At 38.5% G+C, this 24324-nt stretch overlaps 1 protein-coding gene across 1 annotated transcript; it reads right to left on the bottom strand.

Annotated features, from left to right (window-relative positions):
• Positions 1-59: 59 nt before the first annotated feature.
• Positions 60-1154, bottom strand: LOC122019551 (probable methionine--tRNA ligase). Its single transcript, XM_042577009.1, has 4 exons — positions 1139-1154; positions 799-1025; positions 621-722; positions 60-464 (listed from the first exon to the last, which is right to left on the bottom strand). Exons 1-4 carry the CDS (start codon positions 1152-1154, stop codon positions 240-242), a joined length of 570 nt encoding a protein of 189 aa, XP_042432943.1. The 3' UTR covers positions 60-239.
• Between the last annotated feature and the right edge of the window lie 23170 nt (positions 1155-24324).

Below are 24324 nucleotides of genomic sequence, written 5' to 3'. Positions count from 1 at the left end.
AAGTTGTATTCGCTATTGCTTGAATAAGTTGATTAAAGTTGCAAGTTGAGCCTGCACTTTCACTAAGACTAGAAATTTTATCCTTTAATCAAGTAGTAGTTTCTTGATGGAGTTTATTTAGCATATGAAACTCATTTAAGATTTATGTTTGTTGTTCAATACTTTTTTGACCTCATACTTGTTATAATTTTTGGTTTATAATGCATTGGACCTTAATGTAAAAAGGCAGATTGTCTACCTTATGGCTCCATTTGTGATAGACGAAACTTTACAAACACCAGCAGATGTTGTGAAAGGCACATCCTTATAACAGGCAACCACTCTTTATTAGACTGCAGATCAACCTGCAGCTTCTCCCAAACTTTGCTCTTGGCGTTTAAGACGCTGTTTGGTTCGCCTGAGTATCCCAGAAAGGTCACTCGTTCACCAACCTTGGCTGATGATGGTGGATCAACTAACTCAACCTGGAAACAAAATGAATTCATTAGTCGTTCTTGATGAATGATCACATGTAAAGATGATAATTTCCCAGGTAAACCAACCAATATTATAATACTAAAAAACTAACAGGTTAGTAAAAGCAAAGACTTGTAAGAATGGAGGCAGAGTTAACGACTTAACTTTGTGTGGTCATCGTTTGATGCAGCCAAGACCATTGCTTGTGACTTAATGCCCCTCATGGTTGCAGGCTTCAAGTTACAAAGGACACAAACCTTCCGATTCTGCACCAGTGATTTAGAGAACATAGGAAATTCACATCCAAATGGAAGAAAATTTGAAAAGGGAAGCAAAATAAACCTGCATTTCCTCAAGAGGAATATATTTCACGAGGCCACTAACAACTGTTCGAGGGGATTCTTCACCGACATCAATTTCTTCAACATAGAGTGAATCTGCATCTGGGTGCTTCTGAACTTTTTTGATGAGGCCAACAGGTATGTCAAGTCTTGAGACAGAAATTTCTGTTTCAGCAGACTTCGTTTTTGTACTGCCAGAAGGCTTGTTATGTTGTTTCTTAGAATTTCCTACAGCAAGTCACATGAGAAACTTATTGAGCTCTAGGATAAGCTTTAACTTCATTAAGTCGAGTTTTATTAATACTTCAAAACTTGGAAAACCATTTACATTAATACAACACTAAAAAGTAGCTTCATTTGCAGGTCTAGGATAAACCTTCATGAAACTTTCTCCTTGTATCAAAAATTGTATATGGTCAAGAGTTACTAGTGCTTCAGATAAAGATGAACTCTTCTAATATATGTTTATATTTTGCAGGTTCTATTGACAAAGTTTTATGTTGTGGTTTTATTTGCCGATATGAATGGGGTACTTGAAGAGTATGATTTATCAAATCTGTTATTGTGATTGTAGCAACTACATTTCTCCAAATTTCAGCTATCAACCCTGTTTTACGTCTTCTACAGGTATTATATTCTTCCATTTTATTTTTGGTGCTTTGCTCACATACTTTGATTCACAAAAATCCAGAATGTTGGAAAAGGTTGATATGGAAGAATCAGCAAGTGAGAAAGAGGAGTCCGATGAAATTCTACAAGTTGAAGATTTTGATGGGGCTTGAGTTGACAATAATTACTTGCAATCCTACATGGCATGAACCACCATCACAAGTTTCTAGTCTTTTGACAATTATTCATTAGTTGTAAATGAAGTTTATTTGTATTGGGATAAATTTTATTTGAATATTAGACATGTTTTTTTTTTGTGATTGTAATATAATTCTTGTATAAGTAACATTTTGAATGACATTGATATGGAAAATATTCTTTCTTTTGTGATTATGATTCTTTATTATATATTTATATTGAAATATGATATATTGGTATTAAAAGATAATAATTTAAAAGACAATGATCTAAAACTGTTGTTGTTGTCTATCACCCTCAAAGACAACGGTTAAAAACCGTTGTCAAAGCCCCAAAAACGGTTTTAAATTAGCAGTGTTAATAAAAAATGCTCTAAACAACAACGGTTTTAAACCGTTGTCTTTTCATTCAAAGACAACGGTTTAAAACCGTTGCAAAACTGTTGTCTTTTCATTCAAAAGACAACGGTTTAAAACCGTTGTCGTAGCTTCCACTTTTAACAACACTGCCAGTTACAATGGTTTTAAAGGGCCTACGACAACGGTTTTTAACCGTTGTCTTTTAATGTTTTTGTTGTAGTGTATGAATAAAGAATCACATTTGGTCAAATTGTCTACATTTAGTTGTAGTTGTTCAATTAATTTATACTGTAGATAACATAGTATGTGGTGCCACATGTAGAAGATGATGTTATCAGTACCTTATAAATTATAAACAGTAGCTCACGACCAAAATGGAAAGGAACAAATCATTAGAAGGTCGTAGTGTAATTAGGTATCAGTTTATCTTGACTGTATAATTACACTAGTACACTTAGAGTGTAATGAGTATGACCATTTGAGGTCGTTTCTTTTATACTGACTTTATAAAGAAACAAAGATCTCGGTTATTATGGAAGTGTGTGCTCTTAATCCTAATATAATAACAAGTACATATATTTGATATTTATTTCTTTAATTTATCAATGGGTGAGATTTAGTTCGATGAATCAATAAGCCCGATAAGTTGGGAAATGGTATCACTTATAATGTGTGTTGTTGATTATAGAAGGAAACTGTGTCCTAGAGATACTAGGTTGATAATGTCCTCAAGAGGAGCTCATAAGGATTGTCATGTTAAACCCTACAGGTGGACTTAGTCCGACATGATGATATGGTTGAGTGGTACTACTCTTGGACTAAGATATTAATTAAATGAGTTGTCAGTAACTCACTTAATTAGTGGACATTCGATATCTTAAACACAGGGAGACTGACACACTCATAATAAGTAGGAGCCCAAAAATGTAATTTGGGATTGGTGCGGTAGTTCAATAATAGTTCTCTAGTGGAATGAATTATTATTGATAAAATTAAGTTGTGTGTTCGGGGCGAACATGAGATGCTTAATTTTATCGGGAGACCAAAACCAATTCCTCCTCTCGGTCCCTATCGTAACCTCTTATTTATAGAGTACTATACCCACCTATACCCACTTTCTATACCCACCTAACAGGGGACGGCCAAGCTAGCTTGGGAACCAAGCTAGGGCCGGCCTAAGCATAAATTGGTGTGGCCAGCCCTAGCTTGAATCCAAGCTAGAGGGGCCGGCCATATTAAATTAAAAAGGATTTTAATTTTAATTTTTATTATGTGGAAGATATAATTTATTAAAGAGAATTAAAATTAAAATATCTCTCTTGTAAAAGATCTACAAAAGATTAAAGAAAGAGATTAGATCTCTTTCCTTATTTGTAGATTGGTGAGATATTTTATTTTCTCTTTAAAAATTATTCACATGTTGTTAAATTAAAATTATAGAAATTTTTTTTTATCAACCATGAAGAGATTTTTGAAGAGAAATTTTATTTTTAAAATTTCTGGAAACAAATTAGGAAGTTTTAATTTGTTGATTAAAACTTGTCTAATTTATTTCTTTTGATGTGGCCGGCCAATATTGTTTTAATTGGAAATTTTATTTTATTTTTCTCAATTAAATCATGTCAAGGAAATTAAGGAAATTTTATTGTAATTAAATTTCCTAATTTGCCTAGGCCAAGGAATATAAAAGAAGGGGTGGGGGTGCCTTCATGAGATACAACCTCTATTATTTCTCTCCCTCTTTTGTTCCTTGGTGTGGCCGACCATCATCATCCTCTCCCTCTCTTCCTCTTGTGGTGGCCGAAACATCCCTATTGCTTGGAGTTTTTGTGGAGGCCGGATACTACTTGGAGAAGAAGAAGAAGGAGAGAAAGCTAGCATCTCTTGGAACTTGGTTGGTGTTTTGATCTTCTTCCTTGGTGAAGCTTCCTTATTGTTGGCCGAACCTAGCTAGGAAGATAAGAAGGTGGTTGGTGGTTTCTCATCTCGGAAGATCGTTGCCCACACAACGTCCGAGGTTAGAAGAGGAATATGGTAGAAGATCAAGAGGTCTTTCTAGAAGGTATAACTAGTAATTTTTTCCTTTCCACATCATACTAGTTATTTATGGAAATAATACCAAATACAAGAGGCTTACGTTCTAGTATTTCGAATATATTTTTCGAAGTTGTGTTCTTTTGTTTTATTTTTCCTTATGATTTGATTGTTCTTTTCGGTTAACCTAAAGTTATTTTAGGAAATTAAATATTAGATTTCTATAAAAGGTTTTGTCTAGTCGGTGGTGGTTGCTCCCATATCCAAGAAGGTCATGTGCCTCGCCACGTCAGTACTGGGAACCAATTATGGAAATTAATATTTAATGGAATTAATAACTTAAGGTGATTTGGGTCGAACGTGTTAAGTTCCGTAGGCGATCCAAATTTTAATTTAAAAGAACACATGGTAGCTAAAAAAAGGTTCAGACCTTTGTACAAAATTTTTGTACAGTGGAACCTCTAGGTTTTCCGAGTAGCAACCAACAATTGGTATCAGAGCTAGGGTTTTGCCTCTGTGTATTTGGTATTAGTTTAATTATGCACATGTCATACATAATTTAGGCAGGTTAATAGTAGGATGTGCTAACTTTGTGGATGCAGGATCCAACTATTATGGCTTTTAGTTATTATGTGTGATTGGACCCTTGGACATGTCAAGGGCATTTATATGTGTATGCATGATTGTATTAAAAATACAACAGGAGCTGTATTTAGTTTTATTAGGATTTTATTTTTGATCTAGATACATGTACATTCCTTTTATGGAATATAGGATCAAAAATGTAAAATTCTATTTATGTCGCGGATCAAATCTTGCAAAGCATGGAACCTTCTAAGGACCAGAGGCGCAACGGAACTAGGAGCAAGATGGATGCGACAGCTAGACCCGGTGGCGGTGGCCAAATATGGCAGCAGCTTGGGATGACAACATACGGAGGACAACTATAGATAAAAGCCATAATAGTTGAAAATTAGATTTTTTATTATTGCTTTTTATATTGTGCTGTGTGTGCATGTTAGTATACATGACTAGTAGGCTAGCATAGTTAAAATTCCTCGTTTATAAATAACTAAGTGGGAGAGAGATTTTTAAATAAATCCCATGGTCTCCATTACTGGTTTGTAAGTGATGCAAACAAGCTTGCGCGTTGGCTCTGAGTGCCTTCCTCCATAACGGATGAGCTTGTTTGTGGATCACTAGAACAGACTTCCATTTTTGGATGACTATAGGAAGTTAATTAAGAGCGTGTGATCTTCCCCAACGGAAGGGGTATAATCTTATTAATGGACTTAGTGTCAAGTAATGATATACACTTAGACACATCTAATAGTATCCTCCCCATCAGAGTCACTGCTATTATTTGTGTGACCAAAAGACACCAACTATTAATTTTATTTGTCAAAAAGTTAGGTTGACAAGATAATAAAATTAATGGGTTAAAACCCTCCTTTTACAAATGTTGAATTTGTATACGTCCACACTAACGTGACATACAAAATTCACGGTGTTTTGAGGTGTTGGTTAATTTAAAATAGTATTGTTTGAGGAATCAATATTATTCTAAATTTAGAGTTCTGACCAAAAGTTATTTATGATTCTTAGGATGACTTTCAACCCACTGTCCATCATACTTCAACAGAATAGACTTACTGGACCTAATTACATAGATTGGAAAAGGAACCTGGACATTGTTCTTACTGCTGAAAGCTATAAATTTGTACTGACTGAGCCTTGCCCTGAAGCACCTACTGGTGAATCTAACCAAGAGGAGATTGAATATCATAGGAAATGGGTAAAAGCAGATGAGATGGCGCGGTGTTACATTTTGGCTTCAATGTCAAATGTATTGCAACATCAGCATCAAGATTTACCAACAGCTTATGATATTATGAACAATCTCAAGGAACTCTTTGTTCATCAGGATAGGGTTTCTAGACAAGAAGTCATGAGAAAGATAATGACAGCCACCATGCAAGAGGGTACTCCTGTGAGGGATCATATCCTAAAGATGATGGCTTATCTGAACGAGATACAGATCCTTGGAGGAGAAATTGATGGGGAAACCCAGATCGATATGATCATCCAAACACTACCTAGAAGTTTTGAGCAATTCCGCCTAAATTACAATATGAATAAAAGGGTATATTCATTGGCGGAACTACTGACAGAACTTCAGGCAGTAGAAGGATTGTTTCGTCACAACTCTCATATTCACTATGTTGAAAATGGTTCTACTTCTAAGCCGAAAGGAAAGAAGAAGAAGAAACAAGTTGATTCAGCAAAGAAAGTGAATAAAACTCAGAGTACAGGATTTAAAGCTGGAGTGAAGAAGCCGAAGGGCAAGTGCTTCATCTGCAAACAGTCAGGGCATTGGAAGACGGACTGTCCTCGTAGGAATCAGAACAATAAAGGTATATCTCATGCTCTAGTTGTTGAAACATGTTTAGCGGTGTTATCTACCAGCACTTGGTGTGTAGATACGGGAGCCACTGATCATGTCTACAATTCCCTGCAGGGGTTCCAGGAAACCCGACGACTAACTGAAGGAGAGATTACCGTCTACATGGGCAATGCTACTAAGGTGGCGGCTATTGCAGTGGGAGACGTCTACTTATCTTTTAGTAGTAATAGAAATTTGGTTTTAAGAAATTGTCTTTATGTACCCAGTTTTAGAAAAAATTTAATTTCAGTTTCTAAACTGTTTTTAGATGGATATTCAGTTTCTTTCAGTAACGATGTAGTTATTAAGAGAAATAAAGTGATTATCTGTTCTGGTACATTAGTTGACAATTTGTATACTTTAAATCCAATTTCTTCCACAAAGCAAAACATGGAAATTTATAACTCATCTTCTAACTCAAATAAAAGAAAAGAACCTTCGGAAATGAACCAAGCATATCTTTGGCATCTAAGGCTTGGTCATATTAACTTAAGTAGGATTCAGAGGCTAATAGCCGATGGACTTTTGGGTTCATTAGAGTTGGAAAATTTTTCAACTTGTGAATCTTGCTTGGAAGGTAAAATGACCAAGAGGCCATTCAAGGCCAAGGGGTATAGAGCCAAAGAAGTGTTGGAATTGATTTGTGTGGTCCTATGTCTGTCCAGGCAAGAGGTGATTTTGAATATTTTGTCTCTTTTATAGATGATTATTCAAGATACAGATATATTTACCTAATGCGCCGCAAGTCTGAGTGCTTTGATAAGTTCAAAGAATACAAGGCTGATGTGGAGAAACGATTAGGTAAAAGTATCAAGACACTACGATCTGATCATGGTGGCGAATACCTCTTAGGAGAGTTTAGGAATTACTTATCAGAGGCTGGGATTCAATCCCAATTGTCTGCACCTGGAACACCCCAACAGAATGGTGTAGCAGAACGAAGGAATAGGACTCTTATGGAGATGGTTAGATCGATGATGAGTTATTCAGAATTACCAAATTCGTTTTGGGGATATGCTCTGGAAACAGCAGTGTATGTTCTGAACTTAGTACCTTCTAAATCAGTTTCTTCTACTCCCATAGAATTGTGGAATGGGCGAAAACCCAGTCTAAGACATATTCGGATTTGGGGTAGTCCAGCACATGTGCTGAAACCAGATGCTGATAAGTTAGAATCCCGTACAGAAGTTCGTGTGTTTGTAGGATATCCCAAAGGAACGAAAGGTGGTTTATTTTATAGTCCTAAAGACCAGAAGGTCATTATTAGCACCAATGCCCAGTTTTTAGAAGAAGACTATATAATAGATCACAAGCCCAGTAGTAAAGTTGTTTTAGAAGAACTAAGAGAGGGCACGTCTACTTTAGTACCAACAGTACAAGATGAAGTACCACAGGAGACTGCAACACGTGTCACACATGATACACAACCACAGACAGTGCCTCGTTGTAGTGGGAGGGTTGTGAGGCAGCCTGAGAGATTCATGTTTTTGGGAGAGTCTTCGGACTTGATCCCGGGTAAATATGAATCTGATCCCCGGACATATGACGAATCACTCCAAGATATAGATGCAGCATCTTGGCAAAAGGCGATGAATTCTGAAATAGAGTCTATGTACTCTAATAAGGTCTGAGAGCTTGTAGAACCACCTGATGGTGTAAAAGCCGTTAGATGTAAGTGGATCTACAAAAGGAAAAGAGGGACAGACGGGAAGGTAGAAACCTTCAAAGCTAGGCTTGTTGCGAAAGGGTACACTCAGAAAGAGGGAATCGATTATGAGGAAATCTTTTCACCGTAGCCATGCTTAAGTCTATCCGGATACTCTTATCCATTGCTGCTCATATGGATTATGAGATTTGGCAAATGGATGTCAAGACAGCTTTCCTTAATGGAAGTCTTGAGGAAAACATCCATATGAGGCAACCAGAAGGGTTCATTGAAAAAGGCAAAGAGCATCTAGTGTGCAAGCTCAATCGGTCCATTTATGGACTGAAGCAAGCTTCAAGATCTTGGAACATTCGGTTTAATGAAGTAATCCAGTCATATGGATTTATTCAAAGTCCGGATGAGTCTTGTGTATATAAGAAGTGTAACGGAAACGTGGTGGTATTTCTTGTACTATACGTAGATGATATTTTGTTAATTGGCAACAATGTCAAGGTATTATCAGACGTAAGGGTATGGTTGTCCAAACAATTTGATATGAAGGATTTAGGAGAGTGTGCACACATTCTTGGGATCAAAGTAATAAGGGATCGCAAGAAAAGAATGTTGTGTCTGTCCCAAGCTTCATACATAGATACAATCCTTGCTCGTTTTAGTATACAGGATTCCAAGAAAGGCTTCTTACCTTTTAGGCATAGAATAGCTCTATCTAAAGAGATGTCTCCAAAGACATCAAAGGAGATAGAAGACATGAAAGTGGTTCCTTATGCTTCGGCTGTAGGAAGCCTTATGTATGCAATCTATGTACGAGACCTGATATCTGCTTTGCCATGGGCATGGTCAGTAGATATCAGAGTAACCCTGGACAAGGACATTGGACTGCAGTAAAACATATATTAAAGTACCTGAGAAGGACTAGAGATTATATGCTAGTTTACCAAGCAGACGATTTGCTTCCTGTGTACAGTTGATTTCCAATCGAGATAACAGTAAGTCTACATCAGGCTATGTGTTTACTTTAGGAGGTGGAGCCATTTCATGGAGGAGTGTTAAGCAGAAATGTGTTTCGGACTCAACCATGGAAGCTGAGTATGTAGCAGCCTCTGAGGCAGCTAAAGAAGCAGTATGACTCAGGAACTTTCTAATGGACTTAGATGTGATTCCTGGTTTGCCCAAAATCATCACAATTTATTGTGATAATAGCGGTGCAGTCGCAAACTCGAAGGAACCACGAGCTCATAAGGCAAGTAAACATATAGAGCGCAAGTACCACCTGATACGAGATATCGTGAAGCGAGGAGAAGTTGTCATCGCCAAGATTGCATCAGCGGATAACCTGGCAGATCCTTTCACTAAGGCCCTTCCGGCGAAAGCTTTCGATCGGCATGTGGAGGGAATGAGAATCAGATGTATGGTAGAAGATATGGCAGCTTAGACATTAGTATAAGTGGGAGATTGTTGGAGTGTATACTGAAAACCTAAGCTTTGTAAACATTCATTATGAATAAAGAATCACATTTGGTCAAATTGTCTACATTTAGTTATAGTTGTTCAATTAATTTATATTGTAGATAACATAGTATGTGGTACCACATGTAGAAGATGATGTTATCAGTACCTTATAAATTATAAACAGTAGCTCACGACCAAAATGGAAAGGAACAAATCATTAGAAGGTCGTAGTGTAATTAGGTATCAGTTTATCTTGACTGTATAATTACACTAGTACACTTAGAGTGTAATGAGTAGGACCATTTGAGGTCGTTTCTTTTATACTGACTTTATAAAGAAACAAACATCTCGGTTATTATGGAAGTGTGTGCTCTTAATCCTAATATAATAACAAGCACATATATTTGATATTTATTTCTTTAATTTATCAATGGGTGAGATTTAATTCGATGAATCAATAAGCCCGATAAGTTGGGAAATGGTATCACTTATAGTGTGTGTTATTGATTATAGAAGGAAACTGTGTCCTAGAGATACTAGGTTGATAATGTCCTCAAGAGGAGCTCATAAGGATTGTCATGTTAAACCCTGCAGGTGGACTTAGTCCGACATGATGATAAGGTTGAGTGGTACTACTCTTGGACTAAGATATTAATTAAATGAGTTGTCAGTAACTCACTTAATTAGTGGACATTCGATATCTTAAACACAGGGAGACTAACACACTCATAATAAGTAGGAGCCCAAAAATGTAATTTGGGATTGGTGCGGTAGTTCAATAATAGTTCTCTAGTGGAATGAATTATTATTGATAAAATTAAGTTGTGTGTTTGGGGCGAACACGGGATGCTTAATTTTATCGGGAGATCAAAACCAATTCCTCCTCTCGGTCCCTATCGTAGCCTCTTATTTATAGAGTACTATACCCACCTATACCCACTTTCTATACCCCTTAAGGGTGGCGCCCACGCTAGCTTGGGAACCAAGCTAGGGCCGGCCTAAGCATAAATTGGTGTGGCCGGCCCTAGCTTGAATCCAAGCTAGAGGGGCCGGCCATATTAAATTAAAAAGGATTTTAATTTTAATTTTTATTATGTGGAAGATATAATTTATTAAAGAGAATTAAAATTAAAATATCTCTCTTGTAAAAGATCTACAAAAGATTAAAGAAAGAGATTAGATCTCTTTCCTTATTTGTAGATTGGTGAGATATTTTATTTTCTCTTTAAAAATTATTCACATGTTGTTAAATTAAAATTATAGAAATTTCTTTTTATCAACCATGAAGAGATTTTTGAAGAGAAATTTTATTTTTAAAATTTTCGGAAACAAATTAGGAAGTTTTAATTTGTTGATTAAAACTTGTCTAATTTATTTCTTTTGATGTGGCCGGCCAATATTGTTTTAATTGGAAATTTTATTTTATTTTTCTCAATTAAATCATGTCAAGGAAATTAAGAAATTTTATTGTAATTAAATTTCCTAATTTGCCTAGGCCAAGGAATATAAAAGAAGGGGTGGGGGTGCCTTCATGAGATACAACCTCTATTATTTCTCTCCCTCTTTTGTTCCTTGGTGTGGCCGACCATCATCATCCTCTCCCTCTCTTCCTCTTGTGGTGGACGAAACATCCCTATTGCTTGGAGTTTTTGTGGAGGCCGGATACTACTTGGAGAAGAAGAAGAAGAAGGAGAGAAAGCTAGCATCTCTTGGAACTTGGTTGGTGTTTTGATCTTCTTCCTTGGTGAAGCTTCCTTATTGTTGGCCGAACCTAGCTAGGAGGAGAAGAAGGTGGTTGGTGGTTTCTCATCTCGGAAGATCGTTGCCCACACAACGTCCGAGGTTAGAAGAGGAATACGGTAGAAGATCAAGAGGTCTTTCTAGAAGGTATAACTAGTAATTTTTCCTTTCCGCATTATACTAGTTATTTATGGAAATAATACCAAATACAAGAGGCTTACGTTCTAGTATTTCGAATATATTTTTCGAAGTTGTGCTTTTTTGTTTTATTTTTCCTTGTGATTTGATTGTTCTTTTCGGTTAACCTAAAGTTATTTTAGGAAATTAAATATTAGATTTCTATAAAAGGTTTTGTCTAGTCGGTGGTGGTTGCTCTCATATCCAAGAAGGTCATGTGCCTCGTCACGTCAGTACTGGGAACCAATTATGGAAATTAATATTTAATGGAATTAATAACTTAAAGTGATTTGGGTCGAACGTGTTAAGTTCCGCAGGAGATCCAAGTCAAAACCTAAAAGAACAAATAGATTAAGTTTTGGATCAAACGTGTTAAGTTCCGCAGGCGATCCAAAATTTAATTTAAAAGAACACATGGTAGCTAGGAAAAGGTTCAGACCTTTGTACAAAATTTTTGTACAGTGGAACATCTAGGTTTTCCGAGTAGCAACCAACACCAACCACTTGGGTGATTGCTGCCAACCGAAATAGGCCTCACCTGAATCCAATTTTCGGCCTTCTCCTCGAGCAGGCTTCCGCTCCGGCTTCTCATCCCTCTAACGTCGCGTACATTCTTCTCGTCCACCGGTGTACTCTTCCACAACTCTTTCATCCCTCGGACGCACCGAGCTCGTCGGCTCCCTTCCTGTGCCGTCCTTCTCGCCAACTGCGTCTTCCACTCGACTTCCTGCATTCCTAAGCTCCTGCACACTTAGACACAGGGATTAAAACAAAACAGGACCCAACATAACTTGGTTGATCACATCAAAATAACCAGGGGGTCCAACAATTCAAACTTTGCCATGTGCTCGGGAGACATACAAAAGATGCAAAGAGTACAATTTTCACTCGCGCACCTCTCATCCAGCCCCGTAGGGTTGAAGATGATTTGCGCTCAGACCTCTCGAGTTGTCTCCCCACTTCATCCTCCAGATAGTAGGCGCCTGAACGGAGCTTTTGCACGACCTTGAACGGTCCTGCCCACGGTGCCTCGAGCTTGGTGACATTGTCGACCGACTTCACTCTCTTCCAAACGTGGTCGCCGACCTAGAAAGATCTCGGGATCACTCGCCGGTTGTAGTTCTACCTCATTCGTTGCTGGTATCCCGTCAACCAAACTGCTGCATTGACCCGCGTTTCGTCCACCAAGTCAAGCTCCATCAGCCTCCGTTCGGCATCCCCTTCATCGTAGTGTTGCACCCAGTCGGATTCTACGCCAACCTCCACGGGGATAACTACTTCATTGTCGTACACCAACTAGAATGGGGTTACGCCGGTCGCCTCCTTTGGGGTTGTCCGGAGAGCCCATAACACACTGGAGAGCTCGTTGACCCAATGATAACCATGATTTCATTGCATTATTTTGATTCATATATGCATGGTTTGATGTTGATTTTATAGGTTTAAATCATAGTTACATCATATTTTGTACATTGTATCTATTTTGGACTTAATTACAAATTATTATATTTTTGTGTTATTTGATGGTAATATTTGATTCTTATTTTGTAGGCATCAAAGGATCTTGGATTTGGATCTATTTAGACCGAAATTGGGCTCGAATCGGAGTTCAAACGAGAAGATCAAGCTTTGAAGCATTATGGGTCGTTTATCAAGAATAGGAGAGATCTGAACCATCCGTTGAAGATCTGGCCGATCCAACCTAATGGAGAGCAGATCTGAGCCATTTATGAAGATCTAGAAGTTTTGATCCAGATCTGAGTTTATCTAGCCATTGATCCAGCCCGAATTAATCTGGACCGTTCATTGAAGACAGGGCAGATCTGGGCCATCCAGTGATGATCTGGTCGATCCGACTTAAGGGAGAGTAGATCCAGACTCTAGAGCAAGATCAGTACCTTCAGATCGGATTTTGGGCGAACTTTCACCGTTGATTTAGCTCCAAATTGATCCCAGCCGTCGGTTCAGATCTGGAACAGATTCAAAACACAGAAGCTACAGTGTTTTCCAGGGTCGATCTCCTCCACTGTTCTTGCCGTCGCGCGTTCTTCTTGCGGTGGATTTCGATCCCGATTCCTTCTCCAATCAATCTCTCGAGCTTCAATCTCGGTGGAGAGCTTCTCAGCGGTATCATCCCGATCTTCTAGAGCCATTGGAGGGTGTTCTCTCCGGTGGAATTTGGCTCGCGGCGTCTTCTCTGTTCACCTCAGATTTGGAGGTGTTCCTCCAAATCTGAGCTCCGATTCCCATCAGCAACATTTGGAGGTGGTCTTCCAGTGTTCCTGAGCTCCACTCAACGTTCATCCGCGTTCCACAGCTTCCCATCAGATCCAGAGACCAGATTTTCAGATTTCGGCCATTCTTGGGGTTTTGGGATGTTCTTAGCTCGCCGAGGGTGGTCCGTCGGTGTTCTTGAGCATTCCTTGAACTGCTACGCCACTGAGATGCTCCACTGAGGTCCAAAGCTGGGTGGTCTCGACTTTGGCACTCTTGTGTGACGACAAGAGTGTGAAGTTTGGTGAGATTGGTTGTGAGTTGGATCGGTTAGGGTTTATTTCGTTTTGTTATTGTTTTTACAGCTTAGAACAGATTCATTTGATGTTTGTTATGATTTTAGCAAGTAATTTAGTATTTCATTACCTTGTTAAAGCTTAGTTTAAGTTTTATTTGATTTTTGGTTAATTGTTTAGTGTTTGAGTTTTAAGTTAGGGTTTACATTTTTCTTTAGATCAGATTTAATTTGATATTTGATATTTCAATCTTAGTTTAAGTGTGTGTTAATAATTTAATCACAACGTAGAGTGACAATGCATTTAGGTTTGATTATTGGCAAACAAGTAGATTTCATTTATGCATTAGAGTAATCTCTTTATTTGTTGTGCTTTCATTTGTTAGATTTAGATTCAAAGCATTAAACCCCCACTTATATATTAAAACCCCAAAAATAGGAATAAAATACAATCCTAAGATTACATCCTACCGTTGTTCCTCGAGAGATCGATCCTGGGCTCGTTACTACAACATTTTTGTGAAATTAAGGGGTTCAGTGGAAAATACATTTGTTAATTTGATTTATGAGTGTGACAGACTCGATTATCAAATTTTGGCGTCGTTGCCGGGGATAACGTTAATATGCAATGTTTGGTAATTTTAGGATTGTTTTTATTTTGGAAAACCTAGAAATTTTGTTGTTTTGATTGCTTGCATGTTTATATATTCTTGTGTTGATTTTATTTATTCCTGAGTCTTCTAATTTTATTTGCTAGTTGTTGTGTAAGAACAGGAAATTTATTTTACCATCAATCCATATTATCAGTATTTTGGAGATTGGAGTCAGAGTTATTATTATCAGCCTCAGACTGGGATTTATGCGCCTGAATATCAGTATGAGGATGTACAAGAACAATTTGAAGAATCAATGTGGAAATTCAATGAAGTTATGCAACAAATGAGAGAGCATCAAGAGCAACAATTTGCAAGGATACAGAATATACAGAGTCAATTGGATCAAATTGCATCATCCATCAACCAGTTGCAAACACAAAGCATCAGTAAAGAGATGGATTGTGGAGCTCTTGTCAGGTCTGACACTGCATCTACTTCTTTACTAGATTCTTTAAGTACTTTTTATTGTTGTGATGATGTAGTTGAACCTACTTTTGATTATACTAATGATGTTGCTTTAGATGTTGTTGAAGATGCATGCATTGATGTTGAAGAGAATTTAAGTGTAGGGGAATGCTTACTGAAAGCATTACCTCAAAAATCACCAAGAATTGAAGATGTAAGTGTAGGGACTTGCACTATGGAGCCACACACCCAAGAATCACTACATGAAATTGTACATTCACCAGAACTGGAGTATGAGCAATTACTTGATGAGGAAGAAGTAACAAACACCACTCTAGGTACCTTTCAAGATGATAAGGTGAGTATTTTTTGTGATTTTTCAGAAAATTTAATTGAGGCACTAATTATTGATTTTATTAGATGTGATTCATTCATTGATATATTTTCTACCCATACTAATGTTCTCCTATTTTCTTTTAATCCCACATACGTGTGGGAGAGGTTGTCTTTTATTGATTGTGTAGGAGAATTTAAGCTTCCAGAGTGGGTGCTTAAACTGAACCGCCTCAAACCTCCAGAAAGAATTTTGAAAGGAAAAATGAGTAATAAAGAGAATTTGAGTGGGACTTTGATTACTCCACTACCGGCATGGATACTCCTTCTAAACCTTCTTCAACCATCGGGAATGAAAGGGGAGTTGGTTCTAATTTAGTCTTCTTTTGCATTTTAATTCATGTCTTGTTAATAAATTCTTTATACGTTTCTTTAGTTTCATACTTTACATTTGCACTTTGTTTTTACATTTTGCATTTTATTTCCGCATTTTACTTTCATACTTTGCATTTTGTTTAGTATACATAGCATGCCATTTGAATAAAAGCCTTCATAGGGATTTTCTAGTAATATTTTTAAGATGGTAAAAGCTTCTTAAATTTGATCATCAATTTAGGTCATTTGACATGATTGGATGCCTTACTTACATGATATTGGTTAAAATGGTGGTGGAATCCAATTTGATCAATTGAGCTTGATTGTATATGAAAATACCTAGAGAGGACCACTAAAGCCTACACTTCGTTATTTTCCTAGTGTGACATGCACTCATAACAATTGAAACTCTAGAACTTGCTTAGTTTCTTTTTCAAAGTCACAATAGCATATGGATGCATGGAAAAGAAGGATAATTATCATTGAACTCTTTTCTTTTGTCTATTTCAAAGTCCAATTCATTTTTCCCACAATTTTCGCAAAACATTTTCTTCTAGCATTTTAACCTTTGATCACCTTTTCTTGATCCATTAAATTGAGAGTTTTGGTTGAATTCTTGATGAGTAGATTGCTAAGAGGGATAAGAATTTAAGTGTGGGGGAAAGAAAGGAATATTTGTCAAGACCATGGAATTACTTTGTTTCTGCTCAATAACTAAATTCTCTATTAGTTGTGAGCAACTGTTCAGACATTGGAAGGTTAACAAATCATGAAGCCAGGAAGTGCAGATCAGAATTGAAGGTTGGTTTGTTGTAGGTTATAGTAGCTGAGATTGAGTTCAGGTTTCATTAAATCAAAAGCCTCAATTTGGAGCTTGACAGAAATCTGCTTCCAAGAAATCTGTCAATGCAGAATCTGTGGGTTAAACTTGAAGCCAATGGAGAAGAGGAGTTGCAGAATTTGATATGGTTATTGAATTACTGTAAGTGGTAAACTATAGAGAAGATTCTGAAGTTAGAGTATCAATTGTGTGTCAAGCTCTTCTTGTAACCCTCTGATCAGTAAATGATGCAAATAACAACTTTTATTCTTTATTGACAAATGGTATTCAAGTTTCAATAGTTAAAAAAATCTGGAGAATTCATGAATATTGAATCTGAAACAATCTGTGAAGGATGCAGCTATGGAGTTGAAGTTGCTGGAAATTCATTTCCACTAGGTTTTGTTTTCTATTTAACACTTCCATGATTGGAACTCTGAATTTTTTGATGTTGGATTCTGAAGTTGAATGGACAAGCAAATCCCTCAGTTTAAATCAAAATTAGAAATCAGCCTCAAATTTTTGTGCCAAATGAGAATCTCTGCTAAATCTGAAACCTTGTGCTTCCGCTATTTGATTTCAAACTTAAGATGTCATGAATCCAGCTAGGATTTCTTTGAATTCCTGACTTTGAAACCAAGAACTGAGCTAATCCAGCAATGCCATCTGAAATGGATCTATGAAGTTGTAGTTAGTTGATTGTTATGTGATGCTATATCTCTTTCTCATTGCTTGAGTGTAAACTTTGTGGCTTCAAGAAATCAGAGCTTTGAATTTTGAATCTGAATTATGGAGGACCCCTGCTGAAATTGGATTTCTGAAAATGAATGCTAGTTGCAGGAACCAAAAATGAACAAAGTGCGGAGTTCTGCAGAATAAAGAATGTAGCAGTTTTTGTGCCAAATTGGACTGAATTGTGAAGAGCTAGAGTTGATGGAACTTGGAATTCTTTCGAGTATGCATTGATAGGGAAATTAAAAAGCAAGGTGAAGAAGTATTGAGATTTATGGTGGTTAAATAGAGCAAAGTTGATACAAAGTTAAAATTCTCTATAAGGATCCAGATCTGCAGTGCAGTGCAGATTCTGAATTTGTAGATTATAGGATTCTGGAATCAGGTTTTCAGAGGTAGTATTTCAGCTCTCCACAATTCAGAAACATTAGGGAGCTAGGATTTAATAACTGATGTAGAATTGACTTATCAGTTAGAAAGTGGTAACATCCATAAATAGATCTGATTCCTGGAAATTCTGTTATCAGATTCTGAAACTGAAGCATCCAACCAGAATTTATCAACCTATATTGTTCAGCACCATAATCTGTTAGCAGAAATCAATAGTGGAATTTGAAGTCAGTGGTGAAGGAATAGGCTCATGAATTGATGAATTAAGGAAATGATGGGAAAGAGAACTGAGGTCAGATTCTAGAAATGGAAAGATTAAAAGAACATCATAGCTTGAACCTGAAGTTGATATCAGGATTTATGAAATCAATCTGAATTTAGAATACTACTGATGTAATGTTAATAATGGAATGCTTATGGCAAGGATTCTAATTTTAGACATGGGATGTGCGGTAACTTGAAGACTTGAATTGTTGAATGCTGCTGAATTGTCTGAATGCTGGAGAATACTGGATATATAGATACTGCAGAATAGGGAAACGGCAGCATATGAGAAGTGCTGAACTTTGTACCACAAGTGTATCAAAAGATTAGAAGTAACATCTAAACAAGGAAGAAACTTGAGTTAAGTCCTATATGATGTAGAACAAATGATATTTCAGCCTTTTATGTCCTCTACATATTCAGGAATCAAAATCTAAAATTCAATAACTCAATTGAAAGAATCCTGAGATAATAAGCTATAGGTATTTGTGAGATGGCTGAATTCTGCAGGGAATAATTTGAATCTGAATTTGAGCACGTTGCTGATGACATTGATTTTAGGAATTTCTGAAATTATGTAGTGTCAGAATTCTATAATACTTCCTTGAATCTGATTGCTTTGTCTAAAATTTTAGAATTTCTGGAACTCCTGTGAAACAAGTGCTCTTGATTCATATGTGGCAATTTGGAATGTCTACAAGCTAGTGTAGGGCTCATCTCAATATTAAGCAGAATGTTTGAACTTGTATAAGGGCATGTAATTGTGAGGTTGATTTCTGAAATGGAAATCTATAAAATTGATACTCTGAATTTGTTTTGCTGTGATACAATTGAGTGTTTGACAACCTAATGCTAGATGGTTGCTGTTGTGTAGCCTAATCACTTGTGAGGAATCTGTACAAAAGAAAAAGACTAATTTGATTTCTTTAATGCCAATTGAAGCTAAATTCTGAAAATGCTGAGTTGAATTCAATACTTCACTGCACATCTGAAAAATATGCAGAACTTGATGGAATTTCATGCATATGGTGTAGAATCTTCAATAGGAAAGTGAACTAGCAAGGAATGTAGAAGTAACCTAGTGCTGAATTTGAAATCTGAATCAACCTATACAATGAAGAAGAGTGCCATGAGGTGTTGTGAAGTATGAACCTTTGTATCAGAATAATGACAGAGGGATCTAACACTTGTGAACCAGAAAACTAATTTCTGAATTGGTAGAGAAGCTGAAATGTGCAAATTCTGTTGGAGTTACTGTTCAAGAGCTTTACTATAGCTTTTGGAGAATGTGGATATTGGTAAATCTCAACTGAAATAGGAGATTTGAAGCAAGGAAAGTTTATGCAGATTTATTGCTAGGAAAGTTTATGCAGATTTCTGAAACTTGTGAATAGGGGTGAGCAAAAGTTCGGTTAAACCGAATAAATCGATTAAACCGACCGAATTTAAAAATTTGGTTCGGTTTATTCGGAAATTTGGTTTTTTATTTCTAAAAAATCGGTTAATTCGGTTCGGGTTCGGTTTTGATTTTTTTTATTCGGTTAAACCGAATATACCGAATTTTTAAACCAAATCGGTTTTTTAGACCATAAATTTTAGACCAAACCAAATTTTTATTAAGCTAAACCAAAGTTTTAGAAAAAATCGGTTTATTCGGTTTGTTCAGTTCAGTTTGTTCGGTTTTCTTGGAAATTCGGTTCGGTTCGGTTCGGTTTTTATCGAAAATCGGTTCGGTTCGGTTTATTCGAAAACAAATCGGTTCGGTTCGGTTAATTCGGTTCGGTTCGGTTCGATTTTAACCGAATACTCACCCCTACTTGTGAAGACTTGATTTGAAGTCTTTATACTTCTAGTTCATGGAGTGCTATTTTCATTGTAAAGTCCTATAAGTCCTTAAGTTGAAGTTACCTTCGGAACTTTATTTTGAAAGTGAGAATTCAATTTACAGACAATTCTAAAAATGCTGTGTGGATGATGAATTTTGAAGTGTAAAATCTGATTGATATACCTCATTGATTGATTTGGAAAAGTATTAAGAGCATAAACTGAAAATTAAAATTCTGAAATTTAACTCAGTAACTTGAGAGTTTCAGAAAAGAGTTCAAAAGTGAAGAGTCACTGATTTGGTGAATTGTGAAGAGTTTGCAATTTCTTTAAATATGTTACCTGAACCAGAATGTAGAAGCCGCTGAAACCTGGAAATCCCAGCTGAAATCAGATTGCTGGAGCTTATGTAATATCTGTAATTCAGTGAGAGCTATTTCTGTTGATGAAGTGCTGGTATTTTAAACTGTTCTGCAGGGAATTTGATTTGTTAAATCTGTTGCTGGAAATGTGGGAATCTGCTGAAACAAACTGAGAATTCTAAGCTAATTTGTTGTTATTGCTACATTGAATCAAAGTTGGGTTTCTACTAATGCAACATAAGTTTATTTGCCAATCGGGTCAATGAAGAGTGTAGTGAAAAGAAAGTGAAATCAGAGCAGCAAAATTCAGAATTTCTGAAGTCTGAAAAGCATGATTCTCTGAAATGAATTGAAGTCTTGAATTGCTGAATCTTGCAGAAATCAAAATGCAGGATATTCTTGAAGCTGGAAACTGAATCTGCCCGTTCCATGATTAGACTACAGAAATGCAGGAATGAAGAATGATGGAAGCTGCAGCAATGAGAAATTATGCAGGAGATGTGCTAATTTGTGCCAACCTTTCAATCTATTTTCTGATCAGGAGCAAGATTTTGCAAGTGTTGTGTGCCAACCATTTCTGAAATTCTTTGTATGAAGATTTCCATGGCTCAAGGCGTGTAGTTTTAGTGGACTTAATTTCTGATAATGCCCAGTTTTTATTAAGTTAACTCTAAACTTCTAGATTTCCTTATCAGTGAGCAGGAAGCTGATGTAACAAGAATGCAGAAGCTGTTGATTTCTGGAATCCAGTCCACTCCAGTCCAGTAAATTCTAATATCTGCAGAATGGAATTTACAAGTGTTGTATCCATTTCATCAAGGGAAAGCTGTAATGGTCTGAGTTCTTGTTGGTTTTGAGGTTCTGAATCAAGTTTCTTGGTTGTTTGAGTTCTAAAGATAGAAAAGGGAAAAGAGAAGATAGAAACAGAGAAGAAGATGAAAATCTGTAGCATGAAGTGGCTTCAAGAATGTTATTTCATTGGATACATGTGTGTTCTATTGGCCGAGACGACCAATGTTTTAAGTGTGGGGGAGAGAGTTATTCTTCATGATTTGAGATTATTTTTGAAGTTTCAAAGTGCTGAAATTGAAGTGGAAAAAAAAACCAGTGAAAACAGCAAAAAAAAAAAAGAAGTGGCAAATCAAAAGTATCAAATGTGGAGATAGAGTATCAAGATTGTTGGATTTTTATCAATTTGAAGAGGAGGTTAGCTTGGTCTTTTGTATTGATAATGACAAATGGTATTCATCTTTTACACATCAAAATTGGTCAACTCATCAAGTATATTCCTCCAATACTCTCATTCTCTCATTTTCTTCATTAATGCCTTTTCTTTTGCTACTACATTCACTTTCATTGTTCTTTTTTATTCTATTTCAATTCTTCATGATAAATTCCTTTTGATTCATGTATGTTATGTTTATTGATCCGGCGGTAAGAACAGGGACCCCCCTCTGAGGGAAGTCAACGCCATGTGGAAGTCAAAGGGTCAAACGGCCGACCGGAGAAGGGGAGACCGGTCGGTCGAATGGGGTCTCAGCGGAATCAAAAACAACCCGACGGGGAGTCGGGTCTCCGACGCTCATGGGGAACAGGGTCGCCGGGCCGATCGGGTAGCCCGCTCGGCCGAGGCAGAAAACAGCAATACTGAGAACAGTCAGCATAGCACCCGACTGGGAATCTCCCGAGCGGACCAGCACATACGACCGGCCGGACGTGAGGGGACTGCCGACCGGCCGAACGCTCGGCATGGAGTAAGAAGAGACAAAAGGACAAGGGAACATCATCTGACAGCGGGTATTTTCAACGACCAGGCCATACGCAGGATATTATGACAGAGGGTTCCGTTGTCCCATCAGAGATGTGCTCGGACTGTAGTAGTATGGCGTCAGGTAAGCTTTTCTGACAAGCACATACTGAGGTATGGGCTGAGGACACGTATTCGTCTCGGTATGTGTTCGCGAGTCCCTTCACAGCTCTATATAAGGAGCCTCACACTTCGCCAGAGGTACGCATTCTCTGATATTGAGAGCCACTTCTTTGTTGTCCACTTACCTGACTTGAGCGTCGGAGGGTCGTCGCCAGGAACCCCCTTCCCGGCCCGACTTCCTTGCAGGTTCACCGGAGGTCCGTACGACCGGTCGGAGATCCACGTCAGCAGTTCGGAGAGCGCCACGTGCCCAGCGTCCGTTGATTCAGCGTTCGGACAGGATCAATTTGGCGCCGTCTGTGGGAAGTACAACGCTTGACCGGTCGGATAACAGCATTGTCCAGATTCATCTCGAAGACGGCCGATCGGAGTCTCCCGTTTTTCAAAATCTTGCGCAAGGCTACCAAGTTCCATTGGGATGAAGAATGTGATCGGGCGTTCGAAGAGCTGAAGACGTACTTGAACTCTCTGCCTATGCTAGCCAAGCTAGCTGTGGGTGAGTCACTCTGTATTTACTTATTTTCAACTGAGCAAGCAGTAGGCTCGGCATTAGTGAGGGCGAGCGGAGAAGAACCTGTGTATTTCTTAAGCCATATTTTAAAAGACGCTGAATCTCGCTACACTAGGCTCGAGAAGCTGGCCTTTGCTTTGGTCCTCGTCGCTCGAAGACTTCGCCCCTATTTCTTGGCACATACAATCATTGTCCGGACGAATAGCCCGTTGGGAAGAGTGTTGTTGAATCCAGAAGCGTCCGGGCGGCTCATCAAATGGACAACGGAGTTGAGCGAATTTGACATTCAGTATCAACCCCGTTCGGCGATAAAGGCGCAGTCCTTGGCAGATTTTATCACTGAAGTGCAAAAGCCAGAGCCCGAAGCTATGTGGAAAATATTTGTGGACGGATCGTCCACTAGGCTCGGGAGCGGGATTGGCGTGCTATTACTCTCTCCCCAAGAAGAAAGGATGCACTTATCCGTCCGACTGGATTACAGAGCCACGAATAATGAAGCGGAGTATGAGGCGCTCATAGTCGGCTTGCAGGCCGCCCGGCATGTAGGGGCCGGTCGGGTGACACTCCATTCAGATTCTCAGATTGCCGCCCAGCAGCTCTCAGACACCTTTGAGATTAACAACGCTCAGCTCAAACTCTACGCGGAAGCCTTCGAAAAGCTCAAGGCCAATTTCAGAGAAGTCATTATCCAGAAGATATTCCGAGCGGAAAACCAGGCAGCAGATGAGTTAGCCAAACTCGCAAGTTCAATAACACCGGTCGTCATCCAGCAGCCAATTGAACAAGTATCTTTGGTGGCACACGTCGACCGAATGGAGGGCCTCGCGTTTCCGAGCGATTGGAGGACAGTCATCATAGAGTTTCTGCGCTTCGGTGCGACACCTTCCGATTGGGAGGCTACTCGACTGTTAAGAAGGAGAGCCGGTCGGTTCACACTTATTGGAGACCAACTATACAAGAAGGCTTTCTCCCGACCACTATTGAAGTGTGTCAGCTCGGAGGACGTGGCGTACATCCTCCAAGAAGTGTATCAAGGATCGTGCGGAGGGCATCCGGGCGGACGATCGCTGGCTAAGAAGATCCTGCTGGCCGGATACTTCTGGCCAACCCTGCAAGCAGATGCCGCTCGGACCGTTGCGACATGCCTTTCCTGCCAGAAGTATCACAACTTCTCCCACCGACCGGCGGAGGAAATGAAAGCAGCTACCGTATCCTGTCCGTTCGACCAGTGGGGAATGGATATCGTGGGTCCGTTTCCTATGGCGACTGGTCAGCGGAAGTTTCTACTAGTGGCGGTTGACTATTTTTCCAAATGGGTGGAGGCCGAGCCGCTAGCCAGGATCACCGAGCAGATGGTCAAGAAGTTTATCTGGCAGCATATAATCTGTCGGTTCGGCATCCTCGCCGGCTCGTATCTGATAATGGACGACAGTTCGCCGAGAAGCTGCTAGAAGATTGGTGCAAAAGTTATGGCATTGAACAACACTTTACTTCCGTGGTGTACCCCCAAAGCAACGGACAAGCGGAAGTAACCAATAGAGAAATCCTTAGAATTCTGCGAGCTCGCCTTGACCATATAGGAGGAAGCTGGGTGGACGAGCTGTTGGGCGTCTTATGGGCTATCCGCACGACCCCAAAGGAAGGAACGGGCGTCACACCATTCCATTTGGTGTATGGCGGCGAAGCGGTGATCCCGGTTGAAGTCGGCGTCGAGTCCTTCCGGATCCAGAATTATGATGAT

Source organism: Zingiber officinale, chromosome 9A (genome assembly GCF_018446385.1).
Source record: "Zingiber officinale cultivar Zhangliang chromosome 9A, Zo_v1.1, whole genome shotgun sequence".
Classification (NCBI taxonomy): Eukaryota; Viridiplantae; Streptophyta; class Magnoliopsida; order Zingiberales; family Zingiberaceae; genus Zingiber; species Zingiber officinale.
Note: the sequence above shows the minus strand (reverse complement) of the source record. Positions and strands in the feature narration are given on the sequence as shown.

Excerpts from the sequence above, each read along its gene's own strand:
- LOC122019551 (XM_042577009.1), bottom strand. Across the intron at positions 723-798 it reads TTCCTCTTGAGGAAATGCAG|AATCGGAAGGTTTGTGTCCT; the intron begins GTTTATTTTGCT and ends TCACTGGTGCAG. Across the intron at positions 465-620 it reads CAAACGATGACCACACAAAG|GTTGAGTTAGTTGATCCACC; the intron begins TTAAGTCGTTAA and ends TTTTGTTTCCAG.